The sequence below is a fragment of the Rhincodon typus genome, chromosome 30, assembly GCF_021869965.1.
Source record: "Rhincodon typus isolate 14 chromosome 30, sRhiTyp1.1, whole genome shotgun sequence".
Taxonomy (NCBI): Eukaryota; Metazoa; Chordata; class Chondrichthyes; order Orectolobiformes; family Rhincodontidae; genus Rhincodon; species Rhincodon typus.
In genome coordinates, this window is record NC_063361.1 from 21,530,362 (window position 1) to 21,548,765 (window position 18,404).

At 39.4% G+C, this 18,404-nt stretch overlaps 1 protein-coding gene across 2 annotated transcripts in view; it reads right to left on the reverse strand.

Annotated features, from left to right (window-relative positions):
- Positions 1–17,469, reverse strand: part of LOC109917606 (abl interactor 1-like) — a 29,397-nt gene extending 11,928 nt beyond the window's left edge. The window contains exons 1-6 of one of the 2 annotated variants that reach the window (XM_048614796.1): positions 17,310–17,469; positions 14,276–14,443; positions 7,145–7,321; positions 2,637–2,728; positions 1,315–1,419; positions 1,070–1,188 (exon numbers count right to left, since the gene is read on the reverse strand). In XM_048614796.1, coding sequence (XP_048470753.1) covers positions 1,070–1,188; positions 1,315–1,419; positions 2,637–2,728; positions 7,145–7,321; positions 14,276–14,443; positions 17,310–17,426 — 778 coding nt within the window. In that variant the 5' untranslated portion in view covers positions 17,427–17,469. Of the gene's footprint in view, positions 1–1,069; positions 1,192–1,314; positions 1,420–2,636; positions 2,729–7,144; positions 7,322–14,275; positions 14,444–17,309 lie in introns of both variants that reach the window. The other variant, XM_048614795.1, reaches the window with a different exon arrangement.
- Positions 17,470–18,404: the final 935 nt, after the last annotated feature.

The window sequence follows — 18,404 nt, forward strand, 5'->3', positions numbered from 1 at the left end:
TTGTCCTGGTAGGCCACCAGTTCAGCTTCAGCCTGTCCCACAACAGATGAACAGAACTTTCCTGTCTCCTTTATATCTTTTTATCTCTCTTACAATCTATATCTATCAATTTAACAGGTTTTTCTATTCAATCATGGGACATGGGTGTTGCTGGCTGGGCAGCATTTATTGCCCATCTCTAGTTGTCTGTGAGAAAGTGGTGGTGAGCAGTCTTGTTGAACTGCTGCAGTCTCGATAATCTAAGTAGATTCACAATACCACTAGAGAGGGAATTCCAGGATTTTGACCCTGCAATAGTGGAGGAACGGCAATATAGTTCCAAGTCAGGATGGTGAGTGGCTTTGAGGGGGACTTTAAGGCAGTGGGAAAGTACAGAAGCTTTGACCGTATGGATATTGAACAAATTGAGAAACAGGGAAGATATGCCGAAGTGGCAAAGGAGAAGATGGAGGTTAAAGATGTGTTTGAATTATTTAGTAGCTGGAAAGTCTTCACTTGCTTATCCAACGGTGCAAGCAAGATACTTAATTAAAAGCAAAATACTTTGGATGCTGGAAATCTGACATAAAAGCAGAAAGTGCTGGAGACACACAGCTGTCTTGTAACAACTGCGGAAATTGAAACATAGTCAATGTTTCAAGTCCAATATAACTTTCTTCTCTCTACAGGTGCTGACAGACCTGCTGAGTTTTTTCAACACTTTCTGCTTTTGTTTCAAGATACTTGTAAGAAATTTTCCCGTTACTTTCAATAGGAGAAAAAAGTAACAGAACATTTATTATTAACTCAATCAGAGTCCCACTGGAATCTTTCGAAGTTGAACTTCCTTTGCATTATAATTTTTTTAAACTCCGAAATATTAAATTTATTGTTTTGAGAATGGAACCAGACGGTGATTTGAAACCCAAACTGTACAGAGAACATTATTATGTTGTCCAAAGTATGATCTTCCATTGTTTTATTGAGACACTGTGCACACGTTCTCACATGCACACACACACATGTGCCCACACGCGCACACGCATGCATGCCCATGCACGCGCACACGCACAAATACACAAACACTGACCTAGTTCAAATGCTGCTGAAGCTTCTGGTGCTGGTGGTGGTGGAGGCATCGACACAGGTACAGACACAGGCATCGCCACGTTCGCAGTTCCACAGCTATTCTTGTTTCTACCAATATTACTGCTTTCAAACAACAATAAAAAAAGGAAAGCAGAAAAAAGATGTCATTGGTGTTTTGTAAAAGGTATAAATATATTTCCTTGTGTCTGTACAAAATGTTCACACTTTATAATTAACTCGATGTACCTATGCATCGGAGACCCCTCTGTTGGTGGGGAGTTGGTCACGGGACTGCTATATGCACTTGGGACCACAGGAGGCTGAACAGGTCTTGCTCCCTTAGCACTTCTTCTGAAAATTGACAAAAACAGGACGTTTCTTTAATATGAGCATGAGTTATAAAAGAGGCTAAGAATGAAGTGGACCACAGGTTGACCTATATCTCAAACATCATTTTTGATTATTAATTTATTCCATTATTTAAAATAATTGGGGCTGGCTTTTCCTCCAGCACACATCCCATAATCAGGTGGTACAGCAGTGAAGGAAAGACAACAGAACAATGGAAACTTGGAATTTTTGCAGTGCCAAAGGAAGAGATACACGGCTGGTCCCTCTCCCACCTTTTCCTTATAAACCTGCAAGTGTTTTCACGTTGGATAATTATCCAATTTCATTTTGAAAGTTCCATTGAGTCTGCCCTTACCACATTCTCAGAAGATGCAGCCTAGATCCTAACCATTCACTGCATGAAAAAAGATTTTCTTTATGTTACCTTCACTTTTTTATCAATTATTCTAAATCAGTGCCCTCTGGTTCTCAATCCTTCTGCCAAAGGAACTGTTTTCTCCCTGTCTACACAATCCAGACCCCTAATGATTTTGAACAGCTCCATCAAATCTCTTCTCAACGTTCTCCCTTTAAAAAGAGAACAACCATGACTTTCAGAGTTTCTCTCTAAACTGAAGTCTGATATCCCCTAAAGTACTCTCCTAAAACTAATGTCCAAAATTAGATTTCCCAAGCCTGTAGAAATTTAGCTACCTAACCATTCAATACACTGCCAAAATGGATGCAATAGGGTCATGTAAATAAAGCCAGTAGATATCCTTGCCCTCCTACCACATTATTACCATCTCCATGCAATGTCACAGGAGAGAGGAGCATATCTGATGCAACATTAGGAAATTTGCTGGTGGAGGAAGAGGGCATCAGTCTTTTTTGTATCCATACCATTGACTACCACAACCAATGGTATGCATTTGTAACCACCCAACATGATCTAGTACGACCCTATTTTTAAAAGGCCATGCTAACTGGAGCTAACTACTGAGAAAGCAGTTCTCACAGTTCAACATTATATTAACTGCACTCATGGGATGAGGGCATCACCAGCTGGGCCAGCATTTTTGCCCATGCCTAGTTGCCCTTGCAAAGGTTATGGTGAGCTTCCTTCCTGAACCCCTGCAGTCCATTTGCTGTAGGTACACCCACAATGCCAAATTGCACTCTCCCAAAAATTGTCCTTCAGCCATTTACTGGTACGTTACTCTACAATGTACACTTACCCTAGAGTTCCTTGTGAAGTGGAACTCGTCATACTTGTCTGTCCGTACCTTCGTGACAAAGTTCCACTTCTCACAGGATGATTGCTAACTTCCTACAAAGCAAAAATAAAAATACTTACTTCAAAGCGAAGATCTTAAATTTACTGAACCTCTTCACGCATCTTTCATACCTGAAAAACCTTATGGGGGTTTAACTGGTTAGTCACTAAAAATGGACACAGCAATTGGGAGCATTGCTGAACAAACAGACAAACGGGTGTAGGTTCATAGTTCCTGGACAGTGGAGACAGGGTAGTGAAGAAGGAGCTTGGTACACTTGCCTTTATTGGTCAGTACATTGAGTACAGGAGTAGGGAGGTCATGTTGCAGCTGAACAGGATATTGGTTAGGCTATTTTTGGAATACTGTGTGCAATTCTGGTCTCCCTGCTATAAGAAGGATGTTGTGAAACTTGAAAGGGTTCAGAAAAGATTTACAAGGATGTCACCAGGATTGCAGAGTTTGAGCTATAGGGAGAGGCTGAATAAACTGGTGTTTTTTCCCCTTGCAGCATCGAAGGCTGATGGCTTACCTTATAGAGGTTTATAAAATCATGAGGGACATGAATAGAGTGAATAGCCAAGGTCCCGTTTCTAGGGTGGGGAACCCAAAACTAGAGGGCATAGGTTTAGGTGAGAGGAGAAAGATTTAAACAGGATCTGAGCGGTAACATTTTCATGCAGAGGGTGTATAGAACCAGCTGCCAGAGGAAGTAGTTGACGTGGGTACAATTATAACATTTAAAAAGCATCTGGATTGGTACATGAATAGGAGGAGTTTAAAGGGATATTGGCCAAATGCCGGCAAATGGGACTAGGTCAGATTGGGATGTCTGATTGGGATGAGTTGGACCGAAAAAGGTCTGTTTTCGTGCTGTATGTCTATATGACTCTAATTGCAATGGACAGTTAACCCATCCCATTGGAGTGGAATGAAAGCAGCTGCCAATTTCATCCTCGCTGCAATTCATTAAGATTGCTGTGTACACTCAGAGTGTTACCCACATTATTCATCGCTGCAAAAATCTTAAAGCTAACCTGCACTGGTTAAAGTTATCTGTGGCTCTTGAAGTAAAGCAAGCAGAGGCTGCCTATAGGGAGGAGCAAACATCAGCCACAGCACTAGACCAATTGGTGAAAGAGGTAGAAAAGGAAGAGAGACATTCTGTATCCTCACAGATGCTGGAGATGCTGATGAGAAGGCAGTGGGAAGGGACAGTCAAATCCAAAAGTATAGCTGAAGGTCCTGGAGGCAATGTCACATAAATGATCAGGTTCGGTGAAAGTGACCTCAATGCCAGATTCTATGAACTGACCCACCAACCTCAAACACCATTTATTTTCCCACATCCCCGTAACTCATCTGTCACCAAGTTCTATCATTTAGGATTCATACTGACCACTCATATGCTTCACCTCACCCTCACCCTCAAACACTTAGCATTGCTGCAAGCCTCATACCCACATCTCTCACTTGTCAGCTTTTGTACAACAATGCTCACATCAATTTGAAAAGCAGAGTTTAGTTAGATTGTAAGCTTTCATATTCAACCATAAATTGTAGTGCTTAAGGGTTTTAATTTATGACAGGCTGAAAAAGCTCCTTCCCATCCAGAAATTAGTTGATGAGGTGGCAGGAAGGACAGGAACATTGTCAATGTGCCAGATTATTTGCCCTTTCCACTACCTGCCCAGCCACCTGCAGCAAGGGAAATTGCTGCCCAAGATTTCAGTATACAGGCAACATTTCTGCTCTATCTGATAGATGTGTAAAATTCCAGAATTTAGTTTTGTATCATGCTCATCTTCTTTCATTACAATTGCTAACAAAACTGAAAATAAAAAAGCAAACTGATTGAGAAGAAAGAGCATGTTCTTCATATTCTTTATTGTAACCAAGTGGGGTTTTGCTGTTCCTGCTTTTACTGCTATATATGTTGAAATTTACATCAGAACCCAGTGTTAGGAATGAGCATATTATTGCATAGCTTCTATTGATACGCTAGCCACAATCAAACAAACCTAATTAAATATAGAAATTGCTAACGAGACCCAGCAGGTCTAGCGGCACATGTAGGGAGAAAGCAGAGTTAATGTTTCAAGTGCAAGACTCTTCATCAGATCAGTTGCTGTCACACCTGTTGAGTTTTGCAATTAATTTCTGTTTTTTGTTTCAGATCTCCATCATCTACAGTTCTTTGTTTTATCACATTAAATATAGGCTGTGAATAAAGGGAAGAGGAGCATTTCTACTTTTTAATCCTCGCTACAAAATCATTATCATGTTCTTCATTTTAAATGTTTACAGCATTTTTGCAGACCAGAACAGAAAATGAGGTGAAAATGTGAATAAAAATAGAGTTTGATTTGTTCTACGGATACTGCATAGTGTTGTATCTCATCAACTATCTTAACGCAATGTTGCTGCATTAAAATTATCTGATGATTCTATTTTAAATGCTCAATTCCCATTTTTCCTCTGTTAGTTATATTGCCTGATTCAAGTTATTGGATAATGCACATTGTGATTATTCGTAACTGGTGAGAACATCAGAAAGAGGAGCAGGAGTAGGCCATTTGGCCCCTTGGCCCTGTCCTGCCATTCAATAATGTTATGGTTGATGTGCCTCAGGCTCCAACTCCTCTTTTGTGCTAGCTCAGCATAGCCATTAACTTCCTGATATTTCAAAAATCTGTCAACCTTCCCTTGAAATATTTCAATACTTAGTTTCCACTAGTCTCTGGGGTAGCGAATTCCCCACATTCACTACATGCTGGGAGAAGAAATTCCTTCACATCTCACCTCCAGTGAGTTGCCAACCCCAGACACATATTCCGTCCCCTCCCTGTCAGCATTTTGCAGGGACCCTCCCCTCCAGCACACCCTGGTCTACTCCTCTTTCATTTCCATACCTTCCTACATCTCCACGACACCTTTCTGTGCAAACACAGAAGGTGCAAAACTTGCCCATTACTTAGCACCTCCTCACTATCCAAGGCCCCAAACACACTTTCTGGGTGAAGCAGCAATTTACCTGATCTTTACTTAATCTGGTTGACTGTATTTACTGTTCACAACGTGCTCTCCTCTTTGGGGAAACGAACACACACTGGACAACTGCTTTGTGGAACACCTACATTCTGTCACAAAAATGACCCTGAACTTCCAGCAGCCTGCCACTTCAATACACCAATGAGGTTCTGTAAGGACAGAACCTCATTTTCCATTTGGGAATCCTGTAGCCTTCAGGTCTCAAGATCAAGTTCAATAATTTTAGGGCTTGAACACCTCCTTTCATGTCCTTTACCCACTACTCACACCCCAGGCCCTATCATGATATGGGCTACTTTCAGCACAGCTGACCCATTTTCACCTACTCATGGTCTCCATTAGGAGCCTTTCTTCCTTCCTGACTTACTATCATCCATCCCTCCACCTTTCTTTCTCTCTTGGCTCCCACTCCATGAACTTTTTTTTTGCTTGGTGTTAACATGGTGGTTGATCACTGAAACATATTGACATGAGGCCGTAGATATTCTTTAACAACAGAATATAAGCTTATTGCACAAAGAAAGAAATCAGACAAACCAAATGTTGTAGTAGTTGTAAAGATCTTAACATTAAAACAAAGTTTTGTTTTATTTCCCAACACTGTCCACTATGGAGGCTCAACTCGAGAGAAATTATACATGTATTCCTATCTCTTAGCGTTTCTACTTAGCCGATTCCTTCCAATTACTCTTCATTGAAGTGTTGAAATTATTTTACAATTTCTCTTCAAGTCTGATGATGTGAACATTTTACAATTCCAATGCCATAAATGTTTTCAATTGCAGCAAGCTGAAGATTTCTATTTAAACTCTCCTGGTTTGGAAACTTCATGAACTAGAGAAAACATTACTGCTGCAGTGACTAGTTTCCTCTGAACTGAGCTGAACAAAGGTCTACTAGGAGGAAAACTAAAAACTTGTTTATGAACTCAACTCTTCCTGAACTCTGAGTTCTGTGCTCTGAAGTCCAAATAGAAGTAAGATTACACTGCCCACCCTAAACCAAAGAGCATGAACACTTTATTCCATTACACCCTAGTGGTGCCCCCAAGCCTTTCTTTACAGTCACATGTCTTCTTGCAACTGGTGCGTTTAGGTCACTTTTGCAGAATGACTTCCTTTTAAGAAAAAATACTTCCGTAGCACTAACTTACATTCATAGTTCTTTAAAATCTAAGTCCAAAAATGATAATAACACATTTTACATGCCACTCCTTACAACACTTTCATGCAAGAAAAGTTACTTTAACCTATCAGAATTGGACTCTGGTCCCAGCCCTAAATAATAAGTAAATACTATTGTTTTTAATCTATCCCATCAAAATCTCCCATTCTATATACAACAGGCAAAATACGCATGAAAAGAATTTCAGACTGATGTTTATTTTTAATAGTATTATTTTGTATTCATTTTCTCACCTTTACTCCATGTCCAGTATCATCTAGGAGCGTATAGACAATGGGTTTCCTGGTGTACTTTTCCCGCTGAATAGGGTTTGCTGGGGGAATGATTTTGGTCATCCTTGATGTGGTTTTAGCAACAGCAAATGCTCCAATCTCTCGCCGAGCCACTTTCTCTTTGTGCATCTCTACTTTCTAAGGAAATCAGATGGAAAAAAAGGGTAAATAAGTTGTATTTTATCTGTGTTGGTGAATGAGAACCGTTCTACTTGTGTGTTAAAGAGACCAAACTACAATGTGGTTGACTCTTTACTGCCTTCTAGGCAACTGGGGAATGAAAACGCTAGCCTCATTCATGAAGCTGTCATGAATCCCATGAATAACTCTTCCCAATCCTTTACAGTACCCTATAAGGATGAAACTACGATATGTCTCAACCTCTCATTCTAACCAGAAAGCTAAGAAGAACTGTACAGACATAGCACTTTCGTTACCACAGCCAATTCAATACTAATGTAATGCAGTCACTGTTAGAATGCAAGAAATGCAACAGCAAATTTGCACTGTGATGACCAGATAATCTGTTCTTAATTATGTAGATTGCAAAGATAAATGTGGTTCAGGATATAGGGGATAAGTTCTTGCTCGTTTTCAAAGTCATTTGTGGAATCATAAACAGTCATATTTTATTCTAGCTGTACAGGCACCAGTGGGTCTCTCCCTTGGTCTGCATGGATCTTCTCAACCATGAGAAACAGGAAATAAAGAAATTGCAACCGGGTAACAGACATACACACCAGACAAGATCAGTTCTTCTTGTAGCAGTTCCTGTAAAGAAACCATATCATTGCTGATTTAAAGCAAAACTGCAAAATGCAAGAAACATGAAATAAAAAGAGAAATTTTCTGCATTTAAAAGAGGAAATCCAAATTAATGTTTCCCCTCTGAAAATTTTAACCCCTTCTCACCCAACAGTTGATAGACCTTGCAGCCTTCTCCCAACATTTCATTGCTTTATAAAATACATCTTGTTGTTATTTACCCATTGCTTCAGAAGCACATAAAAGGCATGTGCTTTTTTTAAAATATCAAAAGGCTTTAGCCAGAGATTGGTTGTTACTTATAAGCTTTTGTCTTGAAAGAAAGTGGTATTTTCTCCGCTTTCATGAAATGTAGAACAAGCAACATAAAGATAAATAGTGCAAATCTGGGTGTTTTGCACTGCTCAATCTAGCACTTAAGTGGATTTTCACTCTGTTTTCACAGGAGCCAGAGCTAGTGTCACAATAACAGCTTTTTATTGAAGGAACTGAGCTGGGAAAGAGATTAAAACCTTTGTCCTCACTGAGCCATGTGTACTTGGAAGAAACCATGAGGGTTGTGTGCACACAAGCTGTTACACTCTGGCAACGATTTTTGTGCCATGAACTTTATTAACATCAATCCTCTTTGTGGTGTCCATGAATGAATTCTGGATCTCTTGCTTAATTACAGCAGGATATTGAATTAACTATTTGAGGATGAAATCTTGCAATAAATTGCTTCTTGTCTTTGAAAGCAAACCACGGTACCCACAGACATGCATGTCATTGCAAATGAGTCCCATTAATTATTATTCCCTCCCTGGCACTCCTTTTGTTGGTTTAAAGTACGTTTTCAAAGATGGAGTGCTACCTAAATCATAATGTTAGCTCACAGGGCTTTCATGAGTTGGCATTTCTGAAATGTAAAATACAGTCTAAAAGGCAATAATTTTTCAGGTTGTCCATTATTGATATTGCTACTGTATCCCGGATAGCATTAAAGGATATTCGACAGCAAAGATCTGCATTAAAATATCCTGAGGAACTGCACAAAGATGACAATAAAACACAGGTAAGGAGATGGATGGGAGTGTTATGAAATAAATGAAAATCAGAAAAGATAAAATAGGAGTGACTGATCCGATATTGCTCACTTTTGGTGCCACACAGAGTCCAAACTGCCCACGAGTGGATCTTTGACAAGATCAAGTACAGCGGCAGGGCTGTTGTTTGGGTGGAAATCCTGTTTACCAGGAGCTACCAACCAATCAGAGGGTAATATCAACTCTGAACAGCTCTGGGGAAGCCATGGCTGCTATAGAATGACACCCACTGGAGGCTCAGGATTGAGGAGCAACCCACACCACACACAAGTAATGGCAGAAAGGTTTTCACATGTTGGACAATGTGGGAGAAGGGGCTGCAGAGGGGTCAACAGTGAGGACAGGAGGTGGCTTACTGCAGCTCCCCATCCTTCCCTTACAAATATTGCACCCTTCGATCAAGCATTGAATACTCTGAACCAAGGGACACCCCATGACCCATTTCCCATCTGGGGAGCACTCAGTTTACCTGTCATGCATGCCACACATTGACAGGTCTGTCCAGTACTGGGTTAACACTAATGGAGGTGGGATGAGGCCCTTAAATGGTCATTAATTGCCCACTGAAAGACCTCAATTGATGCTGGGCATGACACCCAACTTATTGCTTTTTGTACCCAACTTCACATTGGTGGAAATGAGAGGTGGTGTGGTTATGAACAACTTCAAACATGCAAAGAAAGAGGCCATGAGATTCCATTCCAAGATTACACACAATAATCCGATACAAGTCAGCAGCTAGGGAAGGAGGCAGGTCAGCTGGAAGTATTTTGAATTAATTTGTACAGACTTATCTCTGGCACAGGTAGAATTATAAACCTGGACCTTCTGGTCCAAGTAGGAAGACTATCACTGTGCCACAACAGCCCTCAGTGAGTCAGTTGTAGATATTTTCAATCAACGTGTTCAGACATGTTATGACACATGTCAAGGGTAAGTGGGCCTTGAACCCAGGCCTCCTGGCCCAGAGGTAAGGACAGTACTGTTGAACCACCTGGACCATTGGCCTATGCCTTTATTACTGGCCAAGTAACATTACCAATAAGCCATCATCACATCATAGTAAGTCATTTTAATTTTTAAGAGGTTTTACCAAGCAATGATTGAGATGGATTCAGATAATTTGATATTCAATTGTAGGAAATTCTAGCTTCCAATGAGTTGATGTTGGATAAGGAGTCTAAAAGTAGAGGTGTCCATGAAGTCAAGGCAGGTAGTGGAGAGGTAAAACTGGTTGTTGCCAGCATAAATTGGAAACCAACATTGCAATTGGGATTTCCAAAGGGTCATAGGGTGGGAATCCAGCGTGTTGACCTTTGAAAGTCACAGTCCTGGAGGCCATGTTGTGATTTTAATGCCTTCAGGACAATTTCAAACTTTCAACTGGTGACCAGAGGTCAGGAAATAACTGAGGAAAGCATTCACCTCCAATTACAAACCCCTTAAGCTTGTTCAAGAGCTTGGGGAAATGCCTGTCTGAAATGGAGGGTAACATTGAAAATTCTTCCTGTTGATTCCCAACAGTTTAGTGCAGGTTAGTGCGGAGCTGCTGGATTCACCATGCAGCTCAGATACCTTGCTTTTTCAAGTTGTTCAGGGTGTCCAATGAGTGCAGCATGGGTACTACTCCAACCCATCTCATCCAGAAGGAGCTGCCCGCCCTCATCCAAGACAGAGCCAGACTCATTTTGGAATCGGGTCCCGCTGTTAATATCAGTGGCAGTATAAAAAAGGTTGGCATTTTGCGTACTCCATTAGAAACTCCAGAAGGGAAGTCATTGTTTTAAATATGCTTGTCACAATGGTACAGCTGGGAACAGAATAAGGTGAGGCCAGTACCTCATAGGTAGAGTTTTGAGAGCTCAGGGGGTGGGGATTGGTGATGAAGGATAATGGTATAAGAAATGCAAAGAGGTTAAACGGATAAGGACAAATAGCATGTCATATTAAAAGCCACAGAGCACATGGCTAGTGCCCAGAACTAGGTCATTCTTGATTCTATGTGAAAAGCAAAACGTGGACTGAATGGATTAGAACAGGAAATTAAGAGGGAGATGGGCACAGAGATGAAAGGTAATAAGAAAATATAATCTTCGCAATGTGCAAGAGGAAGGATGAGGATTGTGAGTGGGCTTTTTACAGATGTAGTGACAGCAGTTTCAAAGGGGAAGAATATGATAATCTGAGAGAGGGGGAAATTGACCTCAGCACTGCCAGGGGAAATTGAACATGTGGGCAGGTAAAATTCCCCATATCACTTATCTGCTGGTGAAGTACCCACATAGCACTATTCATGACGTGAACAGACATTTCTTGTTAGGCAGCAAGACTGCTTGCCGAAATGGGCAGGGTCACATAAAAATATAAAAACAGAAGTAACTTGTGAACTTCTTTCTGAAGAAGGGTCTCGGCCCAAAATGTCAGCTTTCCTGCTCCTCTGATGCTGCTTGGCCTGCTGTGTTCATCCAGCTCTACACCTTGTTATCTCAGATTCTCCAGCATCGGCAGTTCCTACGATCTCAGTAACTTGTGTAGCCAGTTGAGCCTGACCCACCATCCAATTGTCACCTACCTCAAACACGATTTTCCCACATTATCTCCATATTCTTTAATGTAATTAGTCCTCAGAAATGTACTGATTTCTCTCATGAACATACTCAGTTGAATGTACTCAAGATTCCACAGAATCCCAAAGATTCAACATCCACTGAAATTATTTCTCCTCATCTCAAATTTAAATGCTTTCAGCTTTTATTCTGCACCACACTGAAGTCACACAGACCACAGAGCTAAGTGACCCTCCCCTGTCCTTCCCTCCCCTCCTGGCCCATTCATACATTTGGATGTGCACATCATAAAAACAAATTGCAAATAGTCCATCGGAGCATAATTTTTTTTCAATGCTAACTTTTAAAACTTCATTTCAGCTTCTGAAACTGATGGAAAAAATGGCAACAATGGTATAAGTATAAAAGGAAGGAGCAAGCATTAAAACTCCAAACCAAAAATAAACAGAACATAACCAAAGATATCACAGATAATTAACAGTACATTAAGAGACAGCAACACATTTCCAGCCATCTACTTTTCTCCAGGGTCAATATTGCCTCTGCATATTTTTCATTGTCTTATTTTACGTGTATTCCATAAATCCGTTTTGTGAACCACAAGTTAGATTGCCATGACCTTCAGAAGTCGAACAAAATAGCAAGGGAAACATTTACTCAGAGGGCCAATGTGCATTTGGCATTTGGGCAAGCATGAATTAAGTTTCATTCAAAACTGGAAAATGTAAAGGAAAATACCCCAAGTGTTTACATGTCATTGCCTAAATAGGGACATTTTTTTTGGTGGGTGAGGTTGGTAACAGTGTCTAATTTCCAGAAATGCCTACCTTGCAGAAACTGAAATTAATGTGTCTTTTGGCACACAGTAATGTAAACTCACACTGAATCTGTAAATTGAGGCTTTACTGCCATCCCACCTCCCCATTTTGATTGGTCCTATAAAGGAGCTCGCGCATCTTTCCTTTGGACTAATGAAGGGTCATTACATGAAACCTTAAACTTTCCTTGTCCTTTTTAGATACTCATCTGCCCACATTTGTTATTCTGTTTCAGTCTTCAGTTTTCCAGTCTTTTTATCTTTGTATCTCTATTTGGCTTTGTTTCCTCAAAGTGCAGGTTTAAAACCCTTTGAGGGTCTCATCATTAGACATCAAGCACAGCTTATGTCTGATTGTAATCTGTCCATGGCGTATTCACAGAACACAAGTTAAGACAATACATTGTCAGCTGGGCTTCAAAATCACCCTACAATAGCCACTGTAGAGAAAACACTAACTGTTTTATCCCCTACTGCAAGATCTTTGCGATCCTGTGGGAAGATTACTAACATTCCTTCATTGCCATGCAATTCCTGTTGTTCTATCATCAGCGCATGAAAACATCCCTTTTCCTTTCGTTGATCAACCTAGCGGGGTAAAAGGTAATTAATGTTTAAAATAGGACATGGGATTTGCCACAAGTGGCCCTCAGTTTCAATATCTTCCAGTAATATATCGTAACAATGGTCAGAGTGATTTAGATTTTTTTGAATGGAATTTATTTGGCATATGCAGTTCCCAACAAGGAGACAGAAATACTCATTCTTAACAGCCATAACTATAACAGTAAAATGCGTGCCATTTTTTAGGACAGACCCAACTTCATATCCCTTGGTACTGCCACTCAGAATGGTCTTCCTCAAAAGCAAATTTTAGAAAAGTTTGCTCAACTAGTATAAAAGAAGGCAGCTGTAATGACATATATATAAATAGGTCCTCATGACTCATTACGTCCACGTATATAATGCACTGCCCAAGAGACAAGGAAATGATGACTAGAGCAGCAAAACATGAACATTGGTATTTCTGGCAAATTGTCCTGATGAGTGCAAAATGAAAGGTTTAATTAAAAGGTGTCTTTTTTTCAAAATTTCTGTAATAAATGCTGACAAGTGTTTGTGAGCTCTTTAGAAAGTGTCTCATAAAGTGTTCTTCAAACTATCAGCAATAAGTGAACTGTAAAAGTCGATGGCTCACAAAATCCTCTGCAACAACTTGTTCACTCCTGCAAGTATTTCGGAGGATTTTGTTGTGGTACACTTCTGGCACAGGTGGTACTTGTACCCAGACCTTCTAGCACAGACGTAGGGGACACTAGCTCTGTGCCAAAAGAGTCCAAAGTTTACTCCTGCACAGATGCTGGTGAAAGGACATTAAATTAAGCAGTAGCGGCAATCAAAATTACATGTGACCTCTTTATGAGCACTAACAGGCAGTTTAAATGGCAACTAGCTGCTTAATAAATTCTGATTAGGCCATTCTTAGACTTCAACACCTTTTCCAATCCATGAGATGGCACCTTTAACAAAATGAGGACTAAATGGGCATTCCAACTTCAGACTTTATTGTGGCCACCTCAGTGTCCTTGACGCCCAGAATGTCAAGGGGAATCTGTCACCCAAACATCTATTTGAAGCAGCTGCTGGGAATGTTTAAGTATTGTTTGACCTTATATAGCACTGGACATATTTCCAGCTCTGTTTAGGCTCTTGACATGGCTCCCGCATCAAAACAAAATCAATGATTTCCCAGTTTTGCCTTGTTTTGTTTCCAGGAATCTCTGCAATTTGAGGTATTCAAAATGAAGATAAAGAATCACTGAGAAGGAATGGCATTTAATTGAACATTTATGATCACCTGAGATATGAAGTTGACAGAAGACTCCATTTTGGAGAGCTCTAAGGACTGTAGATCCAACAACTTGAATACTTTCTCAGCCAAGCTGTTGATTTGACTAGCTACACTTGCGAGAGATTGCGCGGCATAGGCCTTGGTCTCCTCTAAAGCTTTTGTTTTGTCTTGAGCCTGTAAAAAATACAACACTTTATGGTCAGATACTGAGAAATGTTTGTGCCATGCCATGTATTACGCCACCATTTCATGGAAAACTGTTACCATTTGTTTATTGATAGAATAATCAAAACTAAAAATAACCTTCAAATTGTTGCATTATGCAGTAATGCTTTTGTATGGACATATTGAAAATAAAGTTTCACTTTTAGCTCTTAATTATATGTGTGAAATGAACAATACATTATATTTTCTACAAGTAGGGAAGCTGGTGTAACTCCCTCTCATTGCTCCCTATAACATTTTCTAAAAGATATTTCAAGGAAGGTGGGCAGCAATGGCAAGGCCAGCATTTGTTGCCCATCTCTTCTTGCCCTTAATGGCTTAGAGTCAAAGAGCCATGCAACTTGGAAACAGACCCTTCGGTCCAACCAGTTCATGCCAACCATGTTCCCAAACTATCCGAGTTCGACCTACCTGCGCTTGGCCCATATCCCTCCAAACCTTTCCTAGTCATGAACTTATCCAAATGCCTTTTAAATATTGTAACTGTACCTGCATCCATCACTTCCTCTGGTAGTTCATTAGACACACGAACCACTCTCTGTGCAAAAAAAATGCCCCACATGTCCTTTTTAAATCTTTCTTCTATCACCTTAAAAATGGCCCCTAGTTTTGAACTCCCCCACCCTAGGGAATAGACCCTTGTCATTCACCTAATGTACGCCTCTCATGATTTTGTAAACCTCAATAACATCACCTCCTACGCTCCAGTGGAAAAAATCCAAGCCTTTCCAGTCTATTTTTTATCTCAAACGCTCCATTCCCAGCAATATCCTGGTGAATCTTTTCTGAACCCTCTCCAATTTAATAACATCCTTCCAATAATAGGGCGCCAGAACAACACACATTGTCAAAAGTCAGCCACCTTGTTGCGGGTCTGGATTCACAAATAGGGCAGATTGGGTAAGGATAACAGACTTCCTTCCTGAAAGAACACTAATGTGTTCTTCACTCGTAGCATCATCTTTCAATGTTCTTTGAAACTCCATCTATTACACTTGACCTTTCCCTTGATCACATTTGATTTTTCCCTCATTCACCCTCCTCAATCCTCCCTCAGTAACCCGCAACCCTTCCCTCAATCATCTTTTGCCTTCCCTTGGCCCCTTCTGACCTTCTCTCAGTCACCCAGAACACTCCCTCAGTCACACTTGAGTCTCCTCAACCTCCCCCTAAAAATCTTTGACCTTCCCTCAGTAACCTACGACCTTCCCTGCAACACCCTCAACCCTCTCTCAATCAGTCTTGAACTTCCTCAATCACACTCATCTCTCCCTCAGTCAGCCTTGACCTGTGCTTGGTCAACTTCAGCCGTGACTTAACTGTTCTATGGAAACAGCCCCAGTAAAAGTGGTCTTGATTTATAAAGAAGTTACAGTAATTAAGTTAGATTACAAAAAGCACATTATTTTCATAACATTTCATGTAACAACTAAATGATAAATCACGGAGTGTGAACTTTACCAAAAAATGTAAATTCTTATTTATTAAATGAACACCATTTCCATATCACAAAATCAACAGTAAAAGAGTCCAGATGGATAAAATGTTGTTTATTGCATTTTGTTCGCAGAGCACCTTGTGAATTGGAAAAGCAAAAAAAGTCAGTTTTTTTTAATTGCAATTGACGTTAAGCAGAAATGTTAACATTTGCATTTTCACCACTTGCATCTTAAAGTGAAACTTCCAAATGCTGATAGAGATCAGAATGGAAACCTCAGACTTCTGCTATCAGTCGAGTTAATGAGCTGTCATAAAGGTTCATATCTGGTCACATGTTTTAAATCATTAAAAGAATGAATCATTTCAGCATTATCTCTTACTAATAAAGTCAGAACATTACAGGATTATATTGAAAAACTTTTATTTCCTAGTTCAACTTTGCATTGTTTTTCAAATTTGTGCAAAGTTTTCTGGTAACTTCAGTTAACTGAAATACTTGTTAATAGTGAGGAAACTGAATTACTTTGGTGCTTGGCTAATAATTCATGCTCCACTGATTTGTCTTAGCAACTTACGGAAGAAAATGTCATTAAATTTCAACTATTGAACTTTACCAAAATGTGAAGTGTTTCTGAAATCACTTGTATATGATGCAATCTAAAGATAACATTCACGATCATTACTTCAAGATTGATGGCAGTACTTATTGGGTCCTTTTTTAAATATATGAACATTTACTTTGTCCTAATCAAGTGTGTAAACGTTTGAAAGTCCAGACATTGTTTTTTGAATTATGACAATTAGGAAACATTGAGCTAATTTCCATGTGTATCCACCAGCTACAGGAATTGAAATGCAAAGCACACATCTGCATGGAAACCAGAAACATACTGCACTGCCAGTCTTTCAATGCAAAGTGGTACAGAGATGAGGAAGGTATATTAGTGCAGTAAATTCTTTGCTTATCAACACAGTTCAAAATTCTCAAAACACAACCTGTCAAATACACATCTGGTTCTATAAATAAATAATTTCTAATGCCATTTAATAAATGCATCAAAAATTAACATTTAATTCAGAGTCTATCTTCCAACTATTTGTTTAGAATAACCTTAGTTTATCTGGTAAGAGAACTTGAGTCCATACTTGCTGAATTGTTGAGCTAGTAACAGAATAAAATGTTACATCAAGTATATTAAATAGCAATATTCTTCAGAAAAACATAAAACTAGCAACGTGTACGAAAACTGTTCAAGAAGTATAAGTTACTGAATGTGAATAACCAGATCCACAGCCCCAAGTGAATAGGGTATGCATTTAAGCTATGTTTAAGTGTGTTGTACCTACAAATACTTACTGAATTTAATTCACATACCTGTATGTAGTTATTCTCACAATATTCTGCCACTTTTTGGAGGTTTGTGAAGCTTTCCAAAAGAAGTTTTCTATCTGCGGGAATATCTTGTTGAAATAAGCTCTGCATTTCTGCCATTTTGCAGAAAGACTGTTTTCATTTCCTTCTTTGTGTGAACACTATGGTTTTTAACTTGAGGTTTCCCCAGCCTGGGCTTATTTATTGTGATCTTTCAATCAGAAGCATTCTGGGCATTTTTGCACAGAGAAACAAAAGTGCAGTGCTTTATACAAAAGCATTGCTTACTTAAAACAGTAACAGCAGAATTTCTGATTGAATAGCACAGTAAGTTGAAATATGCAAAAATGGAAAGATTCTACATTTAAGACGTAAATTGAACATTTTAGTGCATAATTTTTTTTTCATAGGATCAATTTATTTTCAAAGTCAAAAATCAAATGTTACTATTTCTAAATGCTTTGTGGAGGAAATTACTTATGCTTTTTAACAACAATGGTGTGAGATAAGTAAATCAGTTTTAACAATGTTATTGGTGGGTCCCACCATTTTAGTTAAGAAAATGTCATTCAACAAACGTCCTAACTTTCATATCACTTTGAATGTATTGTGTTTATGTTCTTGCAAATTGTTGCAATTGGAAAACAGGATATCATATATTTTCAATCTAAGTTACATCAAAGCATTTGCCAATTATATATGTGCCTCAAGTGATCTTCAAGAAATGACACAGAAACTTTAAATCGTTAAAGCAGCACTGAACAATGGAGAAGAGGATAAGATCATTGCAGCTAGCAATTAAAGCTGAAGTAATGAGCAACAAATAGAAATTGTTCAAAGTGGCGCTATCTTTGGTTCTAACTCATTTGATTTCAAATCTTGGATTGGTTTTCTGCACTATGTGGATCCATAGGTGCCAAAATGTGTATCACCCACCATATTGGGTAAGGATCCCTTTCGCACAAAATTCACATGTTTACAGAAGCCAAGTTTTCCACAATCTGAATTATCTTGTTTTCTCTTTTCAGCTTTAGGAGTTCAGTAAAACAGGATTTGCCTTTCACCTAATTCTTAAGAGATTTCATTCTTGACAAATTC